Source organism: Nestor notabilis, unplaced genomic scaffold (assembly GCF_000696875.1).
Source record: "Nestor notabilis isolate BGI_N333 unplaced genomic scaffold, ASM69687v1 scaffold851, whole genome shotgun sequence".
In the NCBI taxonomy this organism is placed as follows: Eukaryota; Metazoa; Chordata; class Aves; order Psittaciformes; family Psittacidae; genus Nestor; species Nestor notabilis.
Genome location: NW_009913177.1, coordinates 5,134 through 25,861, shown reverse-complemented (window position 1 = coordinate 25,861; position 20,728 = coordinate 5,134). Strand labels below are relative to the sequence as shown.

General features: G+C 37.6%; 1 protein-coding gene across 1 annotated transcript in view; it reads right to left on the bottom strand.

The window, feature by feature from the left end:
• The window catches only part of SLC17A6 (solute carrier family 17 (vesicular glutamate transporter), member 6), a gene marked incomplete at its 5' end in the record, with an annotated part of 28,531 nt that overhangs the window by 2,725 nt on the left and 5,078 nt on the right, over positions 1–20,728 (bottom strand). The window contains 7 exons of the mRNA XM_010023049.1: positions 460–570; positions 1,246–1,378; positions 3,525–3,674; positions 5,408–5,550; positions 6,479–6,565; positions 6,667–6,754; positions 8,563–8,677. Of these exons, the coding sequence (XP_010021351.1) occupies positions 460–570; positions 1,246–1,378; positions 3,525–3,674; positions 5,408–5,550; positions 6,479–6,565; positions 6,667–6,754; positions 8,563–8,677 (827 nt within the window). The remainder of the gene's footprint in view (positions 1–459; positions 571–1,245; positions 1,379–3,524; positions 3,675–5,407; positions 5,551–6,478; positions 6,566–6,666; positions 6,755–8,562; positions 8,678–20,728) is intronic.

The window sequence follows — 20,728 nt, the reverse complement described above, 5'->3', positions numbered from 1 at the left end:
AAGGGCAAGAGATTAATTTTAAATCAGCAAAAAAAATGCTAGTACTTAAGCCCCAAAGTAATAGAATAATGCAACACTAACAAAGCATTAACCAATATGCAATGGCAAAAAAAGTAAAAGGCCTATATTTAAACAAAAATGTTTACATTTAAGTAGCATTCTATAATATCAATCCATTTATGTTACATGCTTGATTTCATATCTATGGTGTATATTAGCTCTTCAATGAAAAGGCAATCTCATTAGCTGCAATGAATATGGAAAAGATTGATGTTTTTGAACAACAATAATCTAATGTAAAAGATGTGGTACTGATTGTACTTTCCTTTGTAACGATCATAAGTAGTGTCATTTGGAATTCTGTGGTTTGTTTAAATTATTATCAGTAGGTAAAAACCAAATTAGATGTTCTATCTCCTAAGGTAAAATAATTTACTAATAACAGCAATACAATCTTACCAGATATGGCAAATCCACTAAAGCCTACAGCAAGCACTAAGAATGAAATAGCCACTCCTTTACTGTGAGAGTATCCCACCACGAGAAGAAGAGTTGCTTCCATACCAAAACCTGGGGAATTCATAAAGAAAAACAAGCACCAGATTTAATTCCCTCTCAAATATTGCAGGCCTCAAGATATGGTAATATTTCATAGGAAGACAGAGGCAAAACATTAGCTCAGAGTGGAATATAATCAGGTTTTTCTTTCATCCCTAAAAATTACATGGTCTTGCTATCTCAATCATTATTTTGTTCTTTGTATACTAATTTGTTGTTACTTCCTGTCATTTTGGAGATGAACAGAAGTACTTGTGATTTGCTTGTGTCCTTCCAGCTAGCCCTGATAGGAATATACACCTGAACTGCCCTTATCACAGCCAGGATTCACCTCATGGGACTTTAACCTCTCAGAAGTCGGGGGTGGAATCTCAGGTGGCAGTCTGGGCTCCCTTAGTGCAGAGGGTGTTTAGATGAGGAGCTAAGGGCAAGCAAATGACCTGCCAAAATCTCATCTGTTTCTTTAAGAGTCTAAATGCTTTTTCAAATGCCAGACATCAATATTGGAACTGGGAATAGGAACAACGGTGTTTACTTTTATTTGGTAACCACATCTATAATGCACAACAAATGCACAAAGTATTGCCTCATAAGTACATAAACCCATGCAGTTTGTTTCTGTATACAGCATACTATATGGACATTAAATCTGTATGAGAAGCTTTGTAAGCAAATAAGAAGGCTTACCTCCACAGTTCATTATCTTCCTCACAGTAGTGGTTGAAAGAATCTGTTTGCTTCTCAAAAAGTCTGCAATTTGTCCTCCAATAGGAACAATAATTGTCATCACTAAATGCGGCACAGCAGATAAGATACCCACCTAAAATAATCATTAGAATTAGCAAAGTATAAACTGTAAGAAAATATCGATCATTTTCCAAAGCAGTCAGCAACTAATGATTTTTTCTTTTCAATTTCAGGCTAAACCAAAATCCTTAACTTGGTTTATTAAGTGAACAAAACCAGTGACCTTAAGTTGCAGTTGTATTTTGTGAAGGACAGAGTCTTTGAGAACCTCTGATGCCATGAAACTTTTTGTTTATAGATTGTTTTCACAGTTTGTATTTAAAATAATGGCTTTTCCCCTGACTTACAGACCCTCTGCCCTTTCTTTTTGGAAAATCAATGATCAACTGTGTTGAACTGAATGGCCACATTTCTGTTGGTGATGTGTTTGGTGCAACATTGCCCACAAACCTAACATGTCTTGGTAGGTTCCTTGTGGATCATCCTCACATACACCATGGCCTTTTGCCTTTGATTTCTGACCATCCCTCAACCTTCAAATTTCATGTGGGCAAAAGATATCTCTGAGAAACTCTATACATAGTAAAAGAGAACATGCTAAATATCCATTGACAATATTCAACACATACTAGCTAAGTGAGACATAGTTAGTTTGTGATGACTGTTCCAAGCTATAATAACACATTGGAAGACCCTTCTTTCAAAGCAGGATAGGTTATCCAAAAGAATGACATAAACTGCCACCTCCTATCTCCTGTCAGCAGAACCACCTTTGTTTAGTACATGTGGCATTTTATTCTAATAGGGAATTCTGATTATTGTGTATATCTGAAAGAGTACTTAAGCACAGGGAGGTTTGCATAATTCCTGTCTGAACAGTCTGTCAGCTGGCCTGGTGTCTGACTTGAGTTACAAACAGGTAGAATCCCTGAGAACAAAAAGAACGTAAGTTTTCTCTAGTCTTCAGTTAAAGTTGTGAAACGGTGTTATTTCACTTCAGTTTATACAAGTAGCAGCAGTGTTGTGACCCCTAACTTCATGGTAGTAGATATTTCTCCCAGTAATACAGGTATTAACTAAGGAGGTAACTACAGTATTGCAGTTACTCCTTTGAGGTGTTCCTTATTAAATGCTAACTGTTCATACCTGAGCATCCATATCTAAAACTGACTTGCTTTTGTTGTTTACTAAGCTCCACATTTCTTTGAATACACTCCAAGAAAAATCCTCTAGAACAAAATGATCAGAAGAATCCTATAGAACATGACCATTCCTATTGCATGCATAACAGATGATGTTTCAAGCACGGCAAAGTTTCTTAATAGAAATGTTAAGAATATAGACTAGAATATAATATATTCTTAATAGAATATAGAAGCCTATCTTTAAATGCAGGATGACATTACTCCATAATACAGCAAAACTTCGGAAACTATTCATCCTGTTGTCACACCTTGATTGAGGGTGACAATACCTGAAGGAACAATAGCAAAACAATACAGGTCTCTCAAAAGCACAAGCCCCCAGCACTTTCACAAGCAGGAAATCTGTATCAGTAGAAAGCTTAGTATACACTCTGAAGGCCCGTTTGCATGTATCCATATTGACATTACAAGTCTGATCCAAAATTCATATGAATTACGTGGAACCTTAGATCCTCCCTATGCCTCATATTTTGCCAGCATCTCTTTCATTTCCTAAGTGAAAAACGGGGAGCAGTTCTCACCACATTAAAGGGACATACAGTAAGATGAAAAACTACTATTCTTCCTAAAACTGGGTGGTCCTGCTTTGTGAAAGGCACCTGGAAAAACTAAATCACTGTCAATGCTTTCTTTATAGCTTTGGTGGGATCCTACATGCCCTAGGGTGTCAGGGACAGAAGCTCTCTCCATACCTTTCTAATACCCATGCACGATCAGGTTTCAAGCACTTAACTGAAGACCTGGTTGCAACATGACCCCAGGCAGATCAGCACTTAATCTCACCCTGCTTTCACCTTCTCCTATCCAATCCTTTGCCATTGTTTCTGGCAAAGAAACACTTTGCAAGTGTTTCTGCACTTCTATGTGCTGCTCAAGTGAACAATATCTGGGAGATATAAATGTGAGGCTTGTGAACCCATGATAAAGATGCAGAACACTTTTCTTTCCACCTGCTATTACATACCACAGAAGTAGCTCTGATACTGACTTAGCTTTACATTATTTTTTACATACCTTGCTTATTTCAAATCCAAACACTTCCTCAAAGTAAGCAGGCTGGCTAATAAGCAGCAAGTAAAAAGTCCAGCTTCTACAGAAGTTTGCAACAATTATTGCATAGACTGGCATAGATGTAAAAAATTTTCTCCATGGAGTTTTGTATTTCTGAAACATAGAAGCGGGGATCCAGTCACCATTTTATCATTATCAACCATCTGTCTTCCCTTTTCCTATTTGGTATTTTTATCTATACTGCAGTAAAATCATATGTGCACAGCTCTATATATTTGAATCCATATGACTTCAATGATTACGAAGGACATGCATCCACATTTGGATGATCATGATTTAATTTAAAAACACAAGCAAGTAAAACTTACTACAAAATACACAAGTGGAGAAACTCAGTGATACTTTGCTGAGTCACCACCCTCATGTAAGTGCCATTAGCTCCATCACGTAAACATGGACATACTAAGTCCAAAATGATAATATGTCCTTAAAAACCAGTGTTGTTGTGTCTAAAGCAACAGTCAGATTTTACACTGCAAGCCCACAATTTCATCCAGACTTATTTTAAGCATGTTTTTTTCATTTACATATTAATAAAAATATTCTGAATAATTATTTTTTTCTATCAAGTCTCAGACGAAACTGCTTGGTCAAGGTATTTTTTGTTTATTTTATTATATTTTTAACATTAATTGCATAATTAATGAGAAAAGACAGATGGACGGAACTACAGTCCTGCTGAGTCCCAGCACCTCTCCATGAGCCCAGGGTTTTGTCCATCTGCGTTGATACAGGATCCAGACCCAGATGAGTGTTTGAAAACCACTTCAGCAAGGTTCCGGGCAGAATTTAGTCTACTATTGATTTGAATACTGGCTTTTCTTCCCAGAAAACCAGCCCATCAATGGATATATGCAATAACTTGTATGCCTATTAAATTACACTTAAGTAAGGGCTAAAGATTAGCGGTGCCTGTATTAATGAGAAGCCAGCCAGAAAAGCTAACCTGATCCTATGGAAGAATTTCAGCCTAAATATTTTAGAAGTAACTGAACTATTGATACAAACACTTCCAGAATTTAAAAAAGCAACAATAAAAAATAGGCAGATATTATCCAGCCAAATTTAGAGTTATATGTACATCCTTTGAATTATCTCATTTCACATCACATTTTGAAAAGCACTTACAGGTGTAAGAAACCATGAACACTGCCGAATGCTGTTAGCAACCCAGACACTTCCTCGAGAACTCCTAAAAATGTCAGCTATTAAAGAAATGTAGTATTTCTAGTTCCCTATTTAGTCTGGATCAAAGCTTTTTAAGAAAAGTGGTTTACTCCTGAATTCAATCAAGAACCAATGTTCTGACCAATTAGAAAGCATAATGACGAGTGCAATTTGCAGTTTTTCTTGCAAATGAAACAGAGAATAGACAGGATTTGCTTTGTCAGATGTTCTGAGGACTTCAGGAGACACTGAGTAAGGCTTTTCCTCCAGTTTACTTTCAGGAAGAAGAAAACTTCCAGAAAGGATTATATAGGAAGGAAATTAGCAGCTTGAAAAGTCTCAATGAAGCTGCGATTTCAAATGCAACTGTAACTCTTTTTTATACTTTGCAGTAGAAAACCAGTCAGAAATTACATGAGTGATCTGCTGGAAGAACTGGAAACTGTATTGTGTTTGTTCAGAAGCAATATTCACCCAGAAATCCATCAGTAGATTTGAGATCTCCCTACCCCCCAGAAAATCAATTGTTTGAGACATTATATTCTGCCTTAAAGAAGAAGGGTGTTTTTTGGTTTGGTTTTTTTTTTTGTCTTTCTATGTGGTTTTAGGGAGTTCTATTACTATCTGATAGGAATCAAGTGTGAGAGTAATATTCTTACTTCCATTGCACCTAGAAGATTGGCACTCTCTCCAATGCTTTCTTCTATGTATCTCCTTTCTTCATCTGTGATTGTAGGATGCATTGCAGGACTCTCATATGAAACCAAAAGCCAAAACATGTACCAAACTATACCAAAGCTCCCTTTGAAATGGAAAGAAAGACTTTAAAAAGAAATGAACAGTAAAGCAGTGAACAAGGAAAAAAAATTAAATCTATCATATGTGAATAAGTATAACAAATTTCAGTGTCAATTGTTGTTACTGCTCCTCTACTGAGTCATTCTAAAAGAAAGTTGGGTCCTGCAAACACAATCTGTGCAAAGTGTGCAGAGCTGGAGCACAGGGAACATTTCCTTCTTTTATTTGAGAATGATTTCACTGTAAGTGAATATTCACTGATATTTTAGAATCCATTTGTACAATGCAATGCAATGACCCAGCTTCCATTTCATTTCACCAGCCTGGAAATGAAGTCCCATTCTGCTTTAAGACACGGTTGCTTGATGACTGCACTAAATTTTTTACCTGCAAAATACAAGTTTATGGCATTGTTTTCAATATAGCAATGCACTTCTTGAGAAGTTTATTAAATTTCTTTAAGGTTTCCCCCTAATTCACATCAGTTTTACACTGTAGAATGAACTCCTTTGGGACATTCTTTTCTCTTGGTGTAAGTTAAGGTAGCACAACTAGTGTGAATAAAATTATGTAGGTCTTCAGATAAAAATCAGGACATGAGATAGGGCAAGTACTCTAAACTTAGAGTTGTGTACATGAGAGGGCAACTTTACATGATCAGAGATTGCATAGATCTGTATAGTAGTTTGCACTACTTGTGCTAGACGTGACAAAGCTTTCACCATGGACGGCCTTGTCTTCTTCTTTAATAATGTTGCTTTCCTACTGTCTTCTTTAAATACCGTTCTTTCCCTGTTCTTTTCTCTCAGCTGTATTTTTAGCTTTATGGACCCACTTCTCTTTTTTTGGCCTCTTACCAGTAGCTTTTACATTTTTAGGAAGGGTAGAATAAGGTCATACAATATCAGAGTGAGATGAGCAAAACCACATACCATACACATAGAACACAGAAGACCACCCAGTATATTGCACCAGAATTCCAGCTAAAGGCATTGCAATAACAGCTCCTGCGTAGGAACCTGCAAAACAAGATATGTGTGGATGAAAAAGGAGAAAAAACCAGTCTCAAAGTAGTTTTACATTACTAGTGAAAGAAAGTCAAGGATAGAAAGGTACTTACCACAAAAGGAGGTGGTTGCTAACCTACTTCTTTCTAATGGCGGGGCCCACTTGCTCCAAATCCCGTGGCAGGCAGGGTAGGTGACCCCCTGGGGAATGGGTGCCAGATGTCAGCTAATGCTCATCAAGCACTTACTTCACTGTCTTTGCATGATTATGGTTTTTAATTGCTAGAAACAAGAAGCTGATAATGCTTTGCGTTCCTATAGAAAGGTCTGAGCACAGCCATAGAAAAACTGTGATTTCTATTCAAGTTGAAATGGGGTTTGTGTCTCACTCCAAAGCATTCAAGAGGCTTTATGAAACATATAAACCACAATTATTTCATTTCCTCCCTCTCCCCCTTCCAAGAAAGAATTAAGAAGAATTAAAAAGAATCTTAATGCACAAGAAGGAAGGATGAAAGCACAGACCCTGTGGAGTCTTTCGAATGCTGGGCTGATTTCTCCCACCTTCAGTTTTGGTGGCCTTCCAACTTTTTTTCATCTAACGTTTTAAGTATAATTTAGGAAATATGGATTACTATTCCATTGCTTTAAAACTAAAAAGCAAGATCCATGAGAACTTTAAAATAGAATGTTTAGAGAGAAGTTTTTCACTCTCTTTGTCTCTAATGAGCCTTCTTGAGTGCTTAAAGCAAATAATTGAATGATGTTAGTTGGTTTGATTTTAAACCAGTTACTTTTTAGATATCTCTTCAAACCAGCTTTTAACTTAATAATAGAAAAAAAAACCCCAACAGTTAAATAAATAACATCATTCCATCCTGCAGTATTGATAAAATAGAAAATGTAATATGGAATGTACAGCAATTTTCCACAGAACTCCTGCTTAAGAATAACTCTGATGAATGCATAGTTATAGTCATAGTTACAGTCACTTTTCTCTTAATCTGATGGGTTGTTTCCCATGCAAAAAGTAGAATAAACTAATAAGTTTTTGCAAATGTTGAGGTTGTTATAAATGTTGAGCTTATCAGTCTCAATGTGCAATCATTGTAAAATACATTCTTCTGGTTTGAAAGAAGATTCTATGCCAAATTTCATGTTTGTTTCAGTCTTTTTGCCTTCTTTTTTTAAAAAAAAAGAAGAAAAGACATGATCTTAAGATTGCCATGTTTTATTATAAACATTCTTGAATGTTCCTGTTTGAGATGGTTTGTATTCACAATTCCTTTGAACAGTATCACAGAAATGTTTCTATTCTGTTTTGTAATTATCCACTTGCTTCTGTCCCTCTCTTTTCAGACAAGCTCACCTCTTCTCCTCACAGATCACTTTTCAGAATTGCATCCACATTTATACTTTAAGAACTTGATTGACAGTTACCTAACTTTCAAGCACATTCTGCGCCCTCTTTTGGAGTCTTTTTATACAATAAAGGGCACGAGTTAAATTCAGGTTATACAGTGGAAGTGTGCACCCTGAGTTGCAAAGAACCAGGCCTAAAAATCTGTCTTTCAGTAAAGAAACAAGAAAACAAAAATTTAGAAGGCAGGCTCAATTTTTTTCTCTTTTAAATTATGTTAAATCTCTCATTCATTCCAACAAGAGTGTGCTCAGGGGCTATGATAGAAGCTTAGTTCCTTATTACAGATTTAATTTGGGAGGCTGGGCAGCAAATAGCTGCCAGTATAAGCCCTATGCAGTACAGGATTTCAGTGAAACTTCACTGCTAAATACATCCCTCACCAGCTTCTTAGCAAGAGACAACTTTGATATACATTTTATAGATGAAGGAAAATCAAATAGCTGTAATCCATACATTGAAACCTGTTACACTGAAATCAGTAATAAACTAAAAGCCTTTTTTATTTCCCCTGCCAAAGCCATGGTTGCTAGTTAAAGGCTAACAAACATCTGTCTCTTTTCCTGGTTATTTTGTGATTTCTCCTTACCTCTACAAGGCCCTGCAAGATCCTCACAAAGATGACGCATCCGTAGTGCACCCTGGCCGCAGACGGTATGAGCATGTTGAGGGACGATGTCAGCAGTATAGCAGCACCAAATACTCTGTGGGTGTGGGGAAACAAAAGGCAAGGAAGTAACTTCAGTGTTGTTCCAACTGACTTGCTCCACATATGTTCACATATCAATGTAGATGTATTTAAATATATGTTCTTTAAGTAGGGAATATACTAAATGCTGGACTGGATTAGTGTCTACTTCCATCTAGTCTAAAACCTGTCTAAGAAGACCCAGACCAAACATGGACATAAGCATCTATTTAGCCTTATTTCCTAAGGAAATACATCTTATGCGATCACAGGTATACATCTTATTCACCCCATAAATCCCAACTCTTTCATTTTCATATCTGTTTCAAGCAAATCTGATTGAATTCACCACCCACCCTCTAGAGAAATTAGGAACCAGGTCTTAAAATGGTTTGCTTAAACAGGAGGCCGAGAAAAAGAGAATCTCATTAGTGCTTTAATTGTAAGATAGTGGCACCATGCATTCATTCCTTATAAAGCTGTAGAAAATCTGCTTTTATAAATACCAAAGCAGCAGGAAGACTTTCAAACAGAGCTGGGATTTTCTTAGACACAAGAGTAAATTGATTTGGAAAGACATATCCATAGAAAACAGATCATTCTTTCTGCTGTTTTTTCAGAGGCTACTCATTGAATATTGCTGATTTTGCTTCCAAGGGCATCCTAGGAATTGCTTCCAATAAAGCACATTACAAGGTCAAAATAAATGTGTGAAGTGATGATCCATTTGCAAAATTCTGCTGCTTTAACTGAATTTTAACTTGATTCAATTTATATCTGCCCCTTTTAGGAGAAAGCCTTTTTTCCAGCATTATTATACCATTTTTATGTTCATTCATTGTCGAAATAATATTTTTTTCCCCCATTTTGCTTTCAATGGAACTATGGAAAGGGATGAAGCCAGTATAATGACCGGCCACTTTCTTTATACAAGACTATGTAATGCTAAGATAAACCCTGGAGATGTCTTAACATCTGACATCACAGTATCTGATGGGGAAATGATTTGACAACAACCTTTAACCTTAGCATGCATTCTTCAGAAATAGGTACAGTGCCATAAGTTAGTGAGAAACAGACCTCAGGCTAAAGGGGCAGAAAGCATTGGTAAGTTTCAAGGCAAAAATTCTCCTCAAAGACATCTGTTTCACATCCTTTCTTTAGATTTACAGAATTCTTTAGAATTATTTAGAATTAAAGATCTGTATCTTTAAATAGCTAACTGAGTATACTCCACTTCTATATGACAAATATTAAAGGGCAGCAGAAAAAAAACCACCTTGGCACAGTAAGGAAGCTTTGTTCAATAGCTCTAAATCTGGTCTCGTCATTGTGTTTCCTGTGATCTCCACCTCATGCTAAAAAGCATGTAGCTAGCTGTGCAGCACAGTTCTGGCTCTGCTTGGCAGCATGTTCAGTACCTTTACTGGTGCATGTGTTGGTTCTGCACTGTGTGAACTATTTTGGCCTGAACTCTGCCTTTAGTCTTAACTTCCTTATGTGTAAGTTTCTAATCCAGAAGTACATGTAGTTCATTTCTTTATGGCTTAATGTGCTCACATAAATCACAATTGTGTCTTGGGTTTCATTTCCTTTCATCTTTATTTATTAATGAGAATTTATTAATGAGAAGAGTTTGGGAGTCATAGGAGTTTTGCTTGTGATTTTAACCATTTCTTTTAAAAAGTGAGATGTTCCTGTTAGCAATTTTTGAAGAGCAATAGACTCTAACTGTTCTAAAGGTCCATCAGGAAAATCCTTCTTTGCTTGTAAAAAGGAAGGACTGTTTGGTTTGCAGCCTTTCCTCTTTCTTTACTGAATAGCTATGCAGCTAAATGCCTACTGCAGCAATATGGTTTTAAATTTGTGGTTTTGCATAGGCTTTCTGGAGCAGATTCTTAGCTAGTGTGAATCAGGGCAACTCTTTCTAAATCACTATTCCTTTTAAAATTATGCTAAGATGGAATATTGAAAAATGTCATTTCTTTAGGAGGATGAGATTTGCAAATTGTTCAAATTTCTTCAAGGAAAATTGCTCCGGTTTTTCAATTCTGTATCTGAAATCAGCTTTTGTTTGCCATAACTGAAAGCTGTGTTTCCCAGAATTGCTTTTGTTCTCATGTTCATTAAAGAGAAACTGTTTCCTTGAGTCTGCTCCTTCTAGAAGAGGAAGGAAAATGTAATTTAAGGAATCATCAGAGACATGCATCTCCCAAATGAAATTCTTGCCTGTATTTAGACTCACAAGTATCAGTGAATATTTAATTACATTGAGGAGCAGATGAGGAAATAATTCTACAATGTCACTTGTAAGTCAGTTGTCTCTCAGAACTATGCTTTGTAGGAACAGCCTTCTCAAAAATAGATCAATTCTCCCCAGAAGAAAATCTATGTATTTAAGTGTAGAATAAATTAGAGTTCAATTACAGTCTTGTAAGAAATGGCTTTTTTATCCTTTTTCTTGAATGCACATTAAAAGCAGCACCATGATTTTAGTACACAGCTATAACTGAATCAGTTTCCTCTATAAATCATAGTCAAGAGCAAATAAGTCTTCCTACATTTACTTTGCATCTCAGTGCACATCCACAAATAGAATCAGTATTTCTCCCTCACGCTTTTTTTGTTTTGTTACTTATTTCACCTCCATAAATACTAAACTCCTCTTCCTAACAGTGTATTGTGATATAGTTCTGGCTTTTGTCCAAACTTACCTTTATATTTAATATCTCAGCTAACTGCATTTATTATGATTTAGATCAAAGAAGAATGATTTTGAGCTACAATAAACCAAAATATATTTGAATGCTGCTTACGTTCAAGTATATTTAATCTGGAAATGGAACATTCTAATTGCTTCTAAGTCATTTCTAAGCATTTTACTGACCCACATGTCAACCTCACAAATGGCATCGTTCTTTTTTTGTGCTTACTTTTTCTTATGTTTATGAAACTAGTGATTTTATGATCTGTTGTGTTTCTGTTCTGCTTCCAAACAATTCTCATTTGCTCAATTTTGCTACAATATGAGTTCCAACAGTGGGTTAGAAACCATGTTTTTCTTTAAGATCCTTATGTTTCCATGGCAAACTGACAGTATGGGGGGTTCCCTAGTTGTATTTCTTGCAGCTGACAATGCATTTCTTCAGTCTTGCTTTCTACAGTGACATGGGCTTGAGGAAAAGGCTTCACACCTTGAGCACCAACACCACTAGCATTCACGTCTCTTACAGAGTGAGCCAAGACTTGCTCCGTGGTGTCCTTTGGGTTGAGCTCAGACTGGGAAATCACGTAGCTGTGCTGTTGAACTTTCGTTCAGAGGTATCCCTGAACATCCATTTCATGCTAGGCACGCTCCAAACCGCATAAAACATGGAATCATAGAATAATTTGGGTTCAAAGAGACATTCAAAGGTCATCTAGTCCAACCCCCAAGTTTTTAACATGTTTTAATGCCATGGCACAGATGAAGAACCTGAGCAGGTTGCAGGTAAACTGGGAAAACCACAGTATGCCACAGTGACAGGGCAGGAGAAGCCAATGATAGGGCCATCATTCTTGGCCCTGGCACTGAAATGCCCTGACATACCTTCACCAGCCCTAGACTTGGGGCAAAATCCCTTTCTGACTCAAAATCAGAAACTGTATACATATATACATATACACACAGTTGAGGTTTTTGTTATATATACATTTATATACATACATGTATATACACACACACATATATACACAGAAGAAGCCAAATGAATAAATGAAATAGTAGTATGTCTAGGAGAGGTAAAAAAGGTAAATCCTGGTCCTCGTAAGTGACCAGAAGCAGCCCTGAAACAAAGAATTATGCTTTGCTTATCTATTTCTATTTCTAGACTCAGTAGACTTGGATCTGAAAGACAGAATCTAACACTGATCCTCAGTGTTTTACTGACGTTGGCATTATATGAAGGTCATGAGCTGTGACTTAGTCCTCCTGTAACACAAGTAGTAATAATAGCAAAATCATATTTGACTAAGATATGTTTAGTATGGGAGCAGAGGAAGGAAATGACTCTGACAGTTCAGGAAAAATGCTTAGAATGGAATGAGGTTGGAGAGGGAATTCATCTTTTTGGATTTCAAGCCAGCTGGCTCATTTTTCTCTTTGGGGACAAACTAAAGAGAGAGAGAAAAAAAAAAGTATTTATTTTCATCTCTGGATTTCTAATCTGCATCTGTGCAGCCCCACTGTTCTCATCTACCTTTTCCTGGGAATTCATGTTGCATGAGCATTCTGCATAGAAGTGCATTACAGATATTGTAACTCAGCTGGAAGAAGTGCCAGCTCAAAAAGTGAGCTGAGAGCAGAGGGAGCACAGATGAACACCACATGTTGAATGCCAGATGGCTGACGCATTGGCTTACGCATATGAGATCTGAATGTAAAGGGTCCTGCTTGGAAGCATCCTCTCACCCCGGTGGCTGGAAGTGAAAATCCCTTGCTTGTATATGGGAAGGAGGCTGTTCCTCAGCTGTCTGAATCACATGTATTTCTATTTATGTGATTTTTGAATATAATTGGCAAATTCCACAATTACCTATGTCTCTGTTCTCTAAATAATTGGTCCAACTTTGTGAAAATGAAACTATTATGGAAACCAAATGCTATGTCTGCTCTAAAGCATATGAAGTACCTCAACTTATCAAATATATCTAAAAAATAAACTGGGTCTCGCCCACCCTTTGGTGTTCGTTCTTGAGCAGTGCTTGTTTGGTGGAGTCCCAGGGCAGGAGCAGCAGTGAGCTGCTGAACACAGGTCATGCAAAGTGACTTTTTAGACTGTTCTGTCAGCTCAAGATTTCTAAAATTTATTCTCTTTGACTCTCTCTACTATCATTCATCTTTGACACACCTCTTCCTGCAAAAGGCCAACACCACAAAATAGAACTGATTCTATCCCATTTTTATACAACACGTAGAATTTCTTGTCTTAGAGGAACTGCAAGGCTGAATTCTGCATTAAATGCTTGGTTTTCTGAGTAAAACATAAAGTCTAGGGAGAAACAGGGCAGGAGCAAGCTGGAATGCCTGTAGGCATGCCGCAGTGTTTCAGAATCCTTCCTTCTGCAAATGTTGCTAGCAATGGCAACTTGTGATCATCCTTTTTAACTTATTTTTCCTTTGAGTTGTGCAGTGACTGAATATATAGAAATATCAGGGGCTGAGCAGCCCAATAACCCTTCCCTTCTTACAAAGTGTATCAGATGGGATGAGGCTTTCTAAGACTTTGATATAGAACATGAACATTTTGATGACCAGAATTTGCTGTGGTTTGATCTGCCAGCTTTGATGATAAAGGAATCCAAAAATATGCACAAGTCTTTTAGCAAAATGGACCATACAAGGGCTAGATCTAGCACCAGAGTGAAATGCCATGCAGACACTAAGTCAATGTGTATCAGTAACACCGCTTCTTCCTTCTCCAAGTCCCACTGATGCCACTGACTCACACAGGTCAAACACAGACCCTAAAAAGTTTTCAGACTGCCTGTTCACAGACCCGTTTTTGGTATGTCAGTGTGTATTCGATGAAGAACGTGGACACTGTTGGATGACATCATCATTGCAATTGATCCTGAGTGTAAAATACCCCTGGGTCATTAAATTCTGATCGTTGCTCTTACCAGCAAGCACATTACATCATCCTTTCATAAGCAGATCAGGCTTCATCTCAGAAGTAATTAGCACTTGCCCTACTTATTCTGGAGGCCTTTCCAGCTTGTTGCTTCTAACATCTGGCAGGTATCTTGTACCCATGCTGTATTATTTTAGTGGGTTTCATCTCTGAAGCTTACCCCAGTAGCAATCTTATTGTTCTTTCCTTTGCAACACTAAGCGAGCCAGGCCCTCTCCACCTTGTCTCCTTCCTTTATTCTTTACTCATTTGGTCACCCTACCAATCCCTCCCTATCTCCTGTTTGAATTCAGCTGGAGAATCTCTCAAACCCAGGGTTTTGTTTTATAACTCATTATATCCATGATAATATCTATATATGTCTAGATAAAACTCTGATACTTGTTCCTTTTAGATCATTAGCTTTGCGGTGGCTTGATCTTTAAATATGTCATCTGCTAGATCATGTTTCAAACCAAGACCCTCTCATTCAAATTACTTTACCAAATTCCAGGGCTTAGGCTGTGATTCAGCTGTCTCTGTTGATTTAGAGATATATAATATACTGATCAAAGAAATCATCAGTGGTTTTAACTTTAAAATGTTTTGAGGTGCTGGCTGGGAGGACACCTGCACTGTGTTGGACTCACAAGCTATGTCTGCACTGACATGTGGAGTGTTTTCTGATGTATGGCCCACGTGTTACAGCTGATTGTATCTGAACTGCTCAGAGCCAATGCAGATTCCTTCAGAGCAGTGACTGTGACATTAGTGTCTTTATGCAGCCAGCCTAAACAGCATTTCATTGCATGAAATCCAGCCTACATATTGTATTGAGGTGAAATACCAAATTAGGTAGAAACAATTAAGGATACCTGTTGGATAGAGTGCCTGGAATTAGCAATGTCAGAAGCGTATGTGGGTTTTGTTTCAGAGAGGATTAGTCTTTTTCCCTCAGAAAGGGGCTCCGGTTGTGAGATCTCACACATGCAGTAGGGATTACATGGAAGCTTGGGAGCTGGGACAGTACTGGAAGCAAAGTTATTTGACAGTATTGATGTATCTGGATGATATAATCTCAAGAAATAATAAGTTTCTTTATCAGCTTGATCTGAAAGCATCTGGTGTAATTTTATGTAAACTGCATAGCAAATTTTCTACAGATACCCATTTCAAAGGATTTGGGTATGGAGGATGGAATGCAAAAATAAATCCAAATTTCAGACATTATCCTACTCTAGTTAGTTATATCCGAACAAAGAGGGACAAGTTCTAAATTTTTTTTCTTTAGTCCTTGAGCAAGACGAGAGGAGGCCACAGGGATGCTGTGAGGGCTGGAGCAGCTCTGCTCTGGAGCCAGGCTGAGAGAGCTGGGCTTGTTCAGCCTGGAGAAGAGAAGGCTCTGGGGAGACCTTAGAACAGATTTCAGTGCCTAAAGGGGATGACAAGAAAGCTGTAGATGAGCTTTTCACAAGCTTTTCTGGACACTGGTCTTCCTGCCATTGAGGTTCAGCTGCCTAACACTTAGCATGAAACTGTTCTCTCCCCTAAAATTTAAATGGCAAGGGCTTTTTTCTCATCCCAATAAAAAGGTAGATGTTTGAAAATGGAAAAATCTGAGAAAATTCAACTCAGATTAATTGAAACAAATCAGGGCTCCATCATGTATATTACTTTAATAGTGGATTAACTGAAAGTTCTGAACAGTAATTCCCACCTTGCCATTTCCAATTAGTGGGACAGTACAGGATATGTTGTTCATGTAGGGACAGGACAAGGGGGAATGGCTTTAAACTGATAGAGGGGAGATTTAGATTAGACATTGGGAAGAAGTTCTTCCCTGTGAGGGTGCTGAGGCGCTGGCACAGGGTGCCCAGAGAAGCTGTGGCTGCCCCATCCCTGGCAGTGTTCAAGGCCAGGTTGGACACAGGGGCTTGGAGCAACCTGCTCTAGTAGAAAGTGTCCCTGCCTGTGGGAGGGGCTTGGAACTGGATGCGCTTTAAGGTCCCTTCCAACTCAAACCATTCTGTGATTCTATGAAATAGCTCATTGAAAGTAAATGCAGTTGTCTGAATTTAGTTATCTTGAGGATTACCACTGTCCTATACCCAAATAATTCCAAACATCCAAATTTGTCAACTGAGAGTTATACAGGTGCTTCACAGTAACAGAGAAAAGAATATTTTAGCCTATAATGTTCTTCCTTGAGCTTGGCAACTCAAAGTTTAACACCATTAAAGATGGCTTACTTGCTTCCAATATCTGTAACTGTAATCGGTGCTCTTCCTGGCTTGTGGAAAGATTCTTTTTCCTCAGCAATATAACATGAGTGTCTTTTGCATTTTTCAGCATGTTCCTGCATACATAACGTCCCCGACTGCAAACTGTGAGTAGCCCCTCACGTGGGATATTTACATTACCTATACTGATGTTTGCTAAGTATGGACCTACGTGTCACTTGTTCATCTCCTCTAAAACTCCTGATAATGTTGACTTTACTCAAGTTTAGTCTGCAGTGATACTGATTACAACTGAGGATTTACGTTTATGATTTTTTATGTTTACTGCTGATTATTTTTGCTTATGTATTTGATATGGACTAAGTAAAAATAAACCCAGTGTGAGCAGACACTCTTCAGCTATTCTGTGACATTTATCATCATTCTGACTTGTCTCTAGTATAGGCTAATTTGCTGATGACTCTGATGACCCCTCTACTGTAGACATATTCCTGTGGAATGCTCATCTTGACAGTTTATGGCTTCCGAAATGATAGACAGAATGTAGTGGGTTTTTTCTGAATTGGGTCTTTAATTTGGTTAAAATGACATAGGGCTAACAAAGCTGGGATTATGCCATGAATATCAGAGTGGTTGATGAACTCAGCTGCCCAGCAAAGTAGATAGCATAAGCTACCTTTGACATTAGAGAGAAGCCTTTATTCCCAAGTGCCAGTCTCAGTTTGAACGTGCTTCATGAGAGATCCTCTTTAGTAATAGTCTGTGGCCAGAAGCCGTAATATAGCAGCTTTATTTGGCTTTTTTAGAACGTGATAAAAGAGGTCATTTTCATTCATATGTGTACAAGGGAGGAGGGGGATGTGCGTCTGTGTGCCCTTCATACAAAATCCTATTATAAGCCCTTCATGAAGCATTAATATGTAAAAGCCGACCTCCCGCCATCTAATCCCGTATAATAAGGGCTAGGATACATTATTAATTTTTGTCACACATCTGAGGCCCCCTTTTATCAGCCAAAACCCCTATCCAAATCCCTTGTTGCATCATTAAATTGTGAAAACAGCTTCATCATTCATGACAGAAAAATGCAAGGACCCTGAGCCATATGGCAGAGAGAGCAGCGGTACCAGCCACACTGGAGATGTTCCCCAGTACCCTTCTCACAATAACTGGTGTTTACGAGGCCCTGCAATGCAGTAGGGTGACAGCATCAGTGTGCAATATTGATTTCTTTGCCTGGAAACAGAGGAACACCAGAGCAGCACCCAGTTTCATCTGCAGCATTTTGAACTGAGTGTGAAAGGTGGGCTCAGCAAGTACAGCTTCAGGGGTTCTCTCTTACAGTGCAAGGTCAGTTTATGTCTTCAGGAGTTCAGGAGCTGGCTCTTGTCTACCCATCCCCAGATTCCTTGGTTATGCTGAGGATTATACATTGTCTGCAAATCAGAAAACCACACGATATGTCCACCTGCTAAGGAGGGGGGGAATTATTTCTCTTTTACAACAGAACGGTGTGAAGATAACCGTGTTCTAGGAAATCTTTGTACTTGTGTTTCTAAACCAGTACTTCACCTTGCATGTTTTTATGTTTGTTGTCATTAAGGCTGAGCTTGGGATTAAAACTGATTTCACTGACACACTAATGACACAGTTTCAGTGAAAATCTTTGAGACTCTGAGACAGGATATCCTGGCACGCAGTTGTCTGAAATATCATCCATCTTACTCATGCAAATAATCCTATTGGATTACTTGCTGGAAAGAAGGATTTAGCCCTTAAGAACAAGATGAATGGTGCTTTAAAAAACAAAGATGAATTTGAAGTGAAAGGTTGATTTATATATTTTAATTCAGGTTAGAATGTGACAATGATGAAGAGTTCAACATAGATGAGAGATAATTGCATTGTAGAGACATTTAGTGTAGCTGTGTAGTAATGATTTCAATGGAATAGTGCCACTGCAGTTTAACAGATAATGAGGAATATGTGTCATTATCATAGAATTATAGGGAGACTTTAATTACTTAAACACTGTCATTCTATTCTGCCCTTTGTATTTCTTTGTGTAAGAAAGTTCTGTTTGCATATACAGTAATGAGCTAAAATGATCACTCAGTTTTGTTTCACCAAAAAAACCCCAGTCTGTGATTATTGCAGATCTATTTTTGAAACATTATTTAGCATGTAGAGTCTGAACCTGCGTTTGTATTTTAAACATATAGCTGCAAACTTGGGAATTAATTCCATATCCTGTGTAATCTAGTGATGCTCCATTCATTTCAGAGAATCTTTCCTGATTTACAGTAAGTATTTAAACTGTTCACTTAGGAAATCAGTGAGGAAATACTGCCACAGCATTTTGGAAATGCTTTTGATAGAGCAAGGGGTTTATTACAGATTTCCTGTGTGATTTTATAAGAATGTTTAAAGAGGGTATCAGCAATTAAAACATAACAATATTTAAATTCTCCTGAGATGAGGTGGTAAAAACCAGTACAGTTTCACAACTCCCCATGTATTTGTGACAGCACAGCAGGGACTTTATTCACAGGCAGATGCAGCTTTGCAGTCACATGAATGTGAAATAGTAAATACTAATTTAATAAGATTATTCTATTTCTAGATTAAAAACAGAACAAGTCCTTGGCTTTAAGGCTATCTAGCCTGACATTCACTATGGCATTAACCGTTATGTCTCACTTGATTATCCTTTAAATTTTGCTTAATTATCTTTGTACTGAAAACATTTTATAATAGCTAAAACAGAAATCCCAATATAGGAATTTAACACCCAAAGACAAAGAATTTAACATACAATTTCTCTGGCTGGACTAGTGCTGCCTAGTTAATATTGTTAATATTTATGCTTTTTTTTATTTATATGCTTGTAATTTACTGATTCTTGTTATATCTTCCCATGGGACTCAAAGTACACATTTATACCCACTGATTCTTCCAGTGGCATACATTGTAATCAGATTACCTCCTAGCACTCTTCTTTATATACTGATATCCTGAATGTATAGTTCTTGCTATTTCTTTCACTATGTGCCACTGTATAGCATCATCATTTAAGTAACTGAAGATCTCTAAATAAATCTCTAATTTTTCAACACTTATACTAATATGTGTGTACCCAAAATACCCACCACAATCCAAGGTCAGTGTCCTTGACCTAAATACACTCACTGTACTAAATACAGAAAAATAAATATCCCAGGATTGTATCAACTTCCTTAGTAAAGCATTATGTTGGAAGCTCATGATGAGTTTCTTATCTAGCACAGCTTAAGATCCCACTCAGTACGACTGCTTTCCTGGGGTGGTTTCCCCCTCTTTGGTGTTACTTTGCACTGGAGTGTCATATACATCAAACAGAATTCAGTCTACTGAATGGTATTTCATATATCGTCTGACTGGTCCGTTTTGTACCCACAAGTTTATCGGCATTTATACATACTGCAGAAATGGCTGATGAAATGTGAAGCTCACAGTAGGTTTTGTTTAAGGGCTACTCAGCAATATCATAATGGTATCAAAAAAGAATGGGTTTCATCACCCCATGGGATGACCTGGCCAATACCCCAAGTAACCTGGGGTCCTCATACAGTATATAGGCAGACATATGCATATTCTTGGGGTGACATAATACACGTGAGATTAGAAGTGCTTGCTAACTTAGACAAACACTATGAATCTTCCTAGAGGAGCTGAAGGTCAAGAAAAACTGCACCAGTTTCCAGTCTGCTATTTTCAAAGCATCAGAACAGCAAAATCCATTTATAATATAGTTGTTAAATACTACAAAAGAATGTAATTATTGGATGACATTTCTGAATTTCTTATCAGAATATTGCCTTCATAGCATTGTTGCAGAACATTTCAACATCTTGGGCACTGATGTTTAAATGCATTCCATTTAAATCAAAATTTGAATTATAGAGGTGAAGAACCACCAAACCCCAGATTTCTTCTTTATTAAGATTTCAGTCACTAAGAATGATGATTGTTTTAAAAAATTTGTAAAGATTAGATGAATTCTGATTAGCCCTATCAAAATTTCTTTTCATGGACTAAGTGGAAATTTGGATGAATGTGGGATTGAGTGTGCCCTCAGCAAGTTTGCTGACAACAATAAGCTATGTGGCTCGGTTGATACGCTGGAGGGAAGGGATG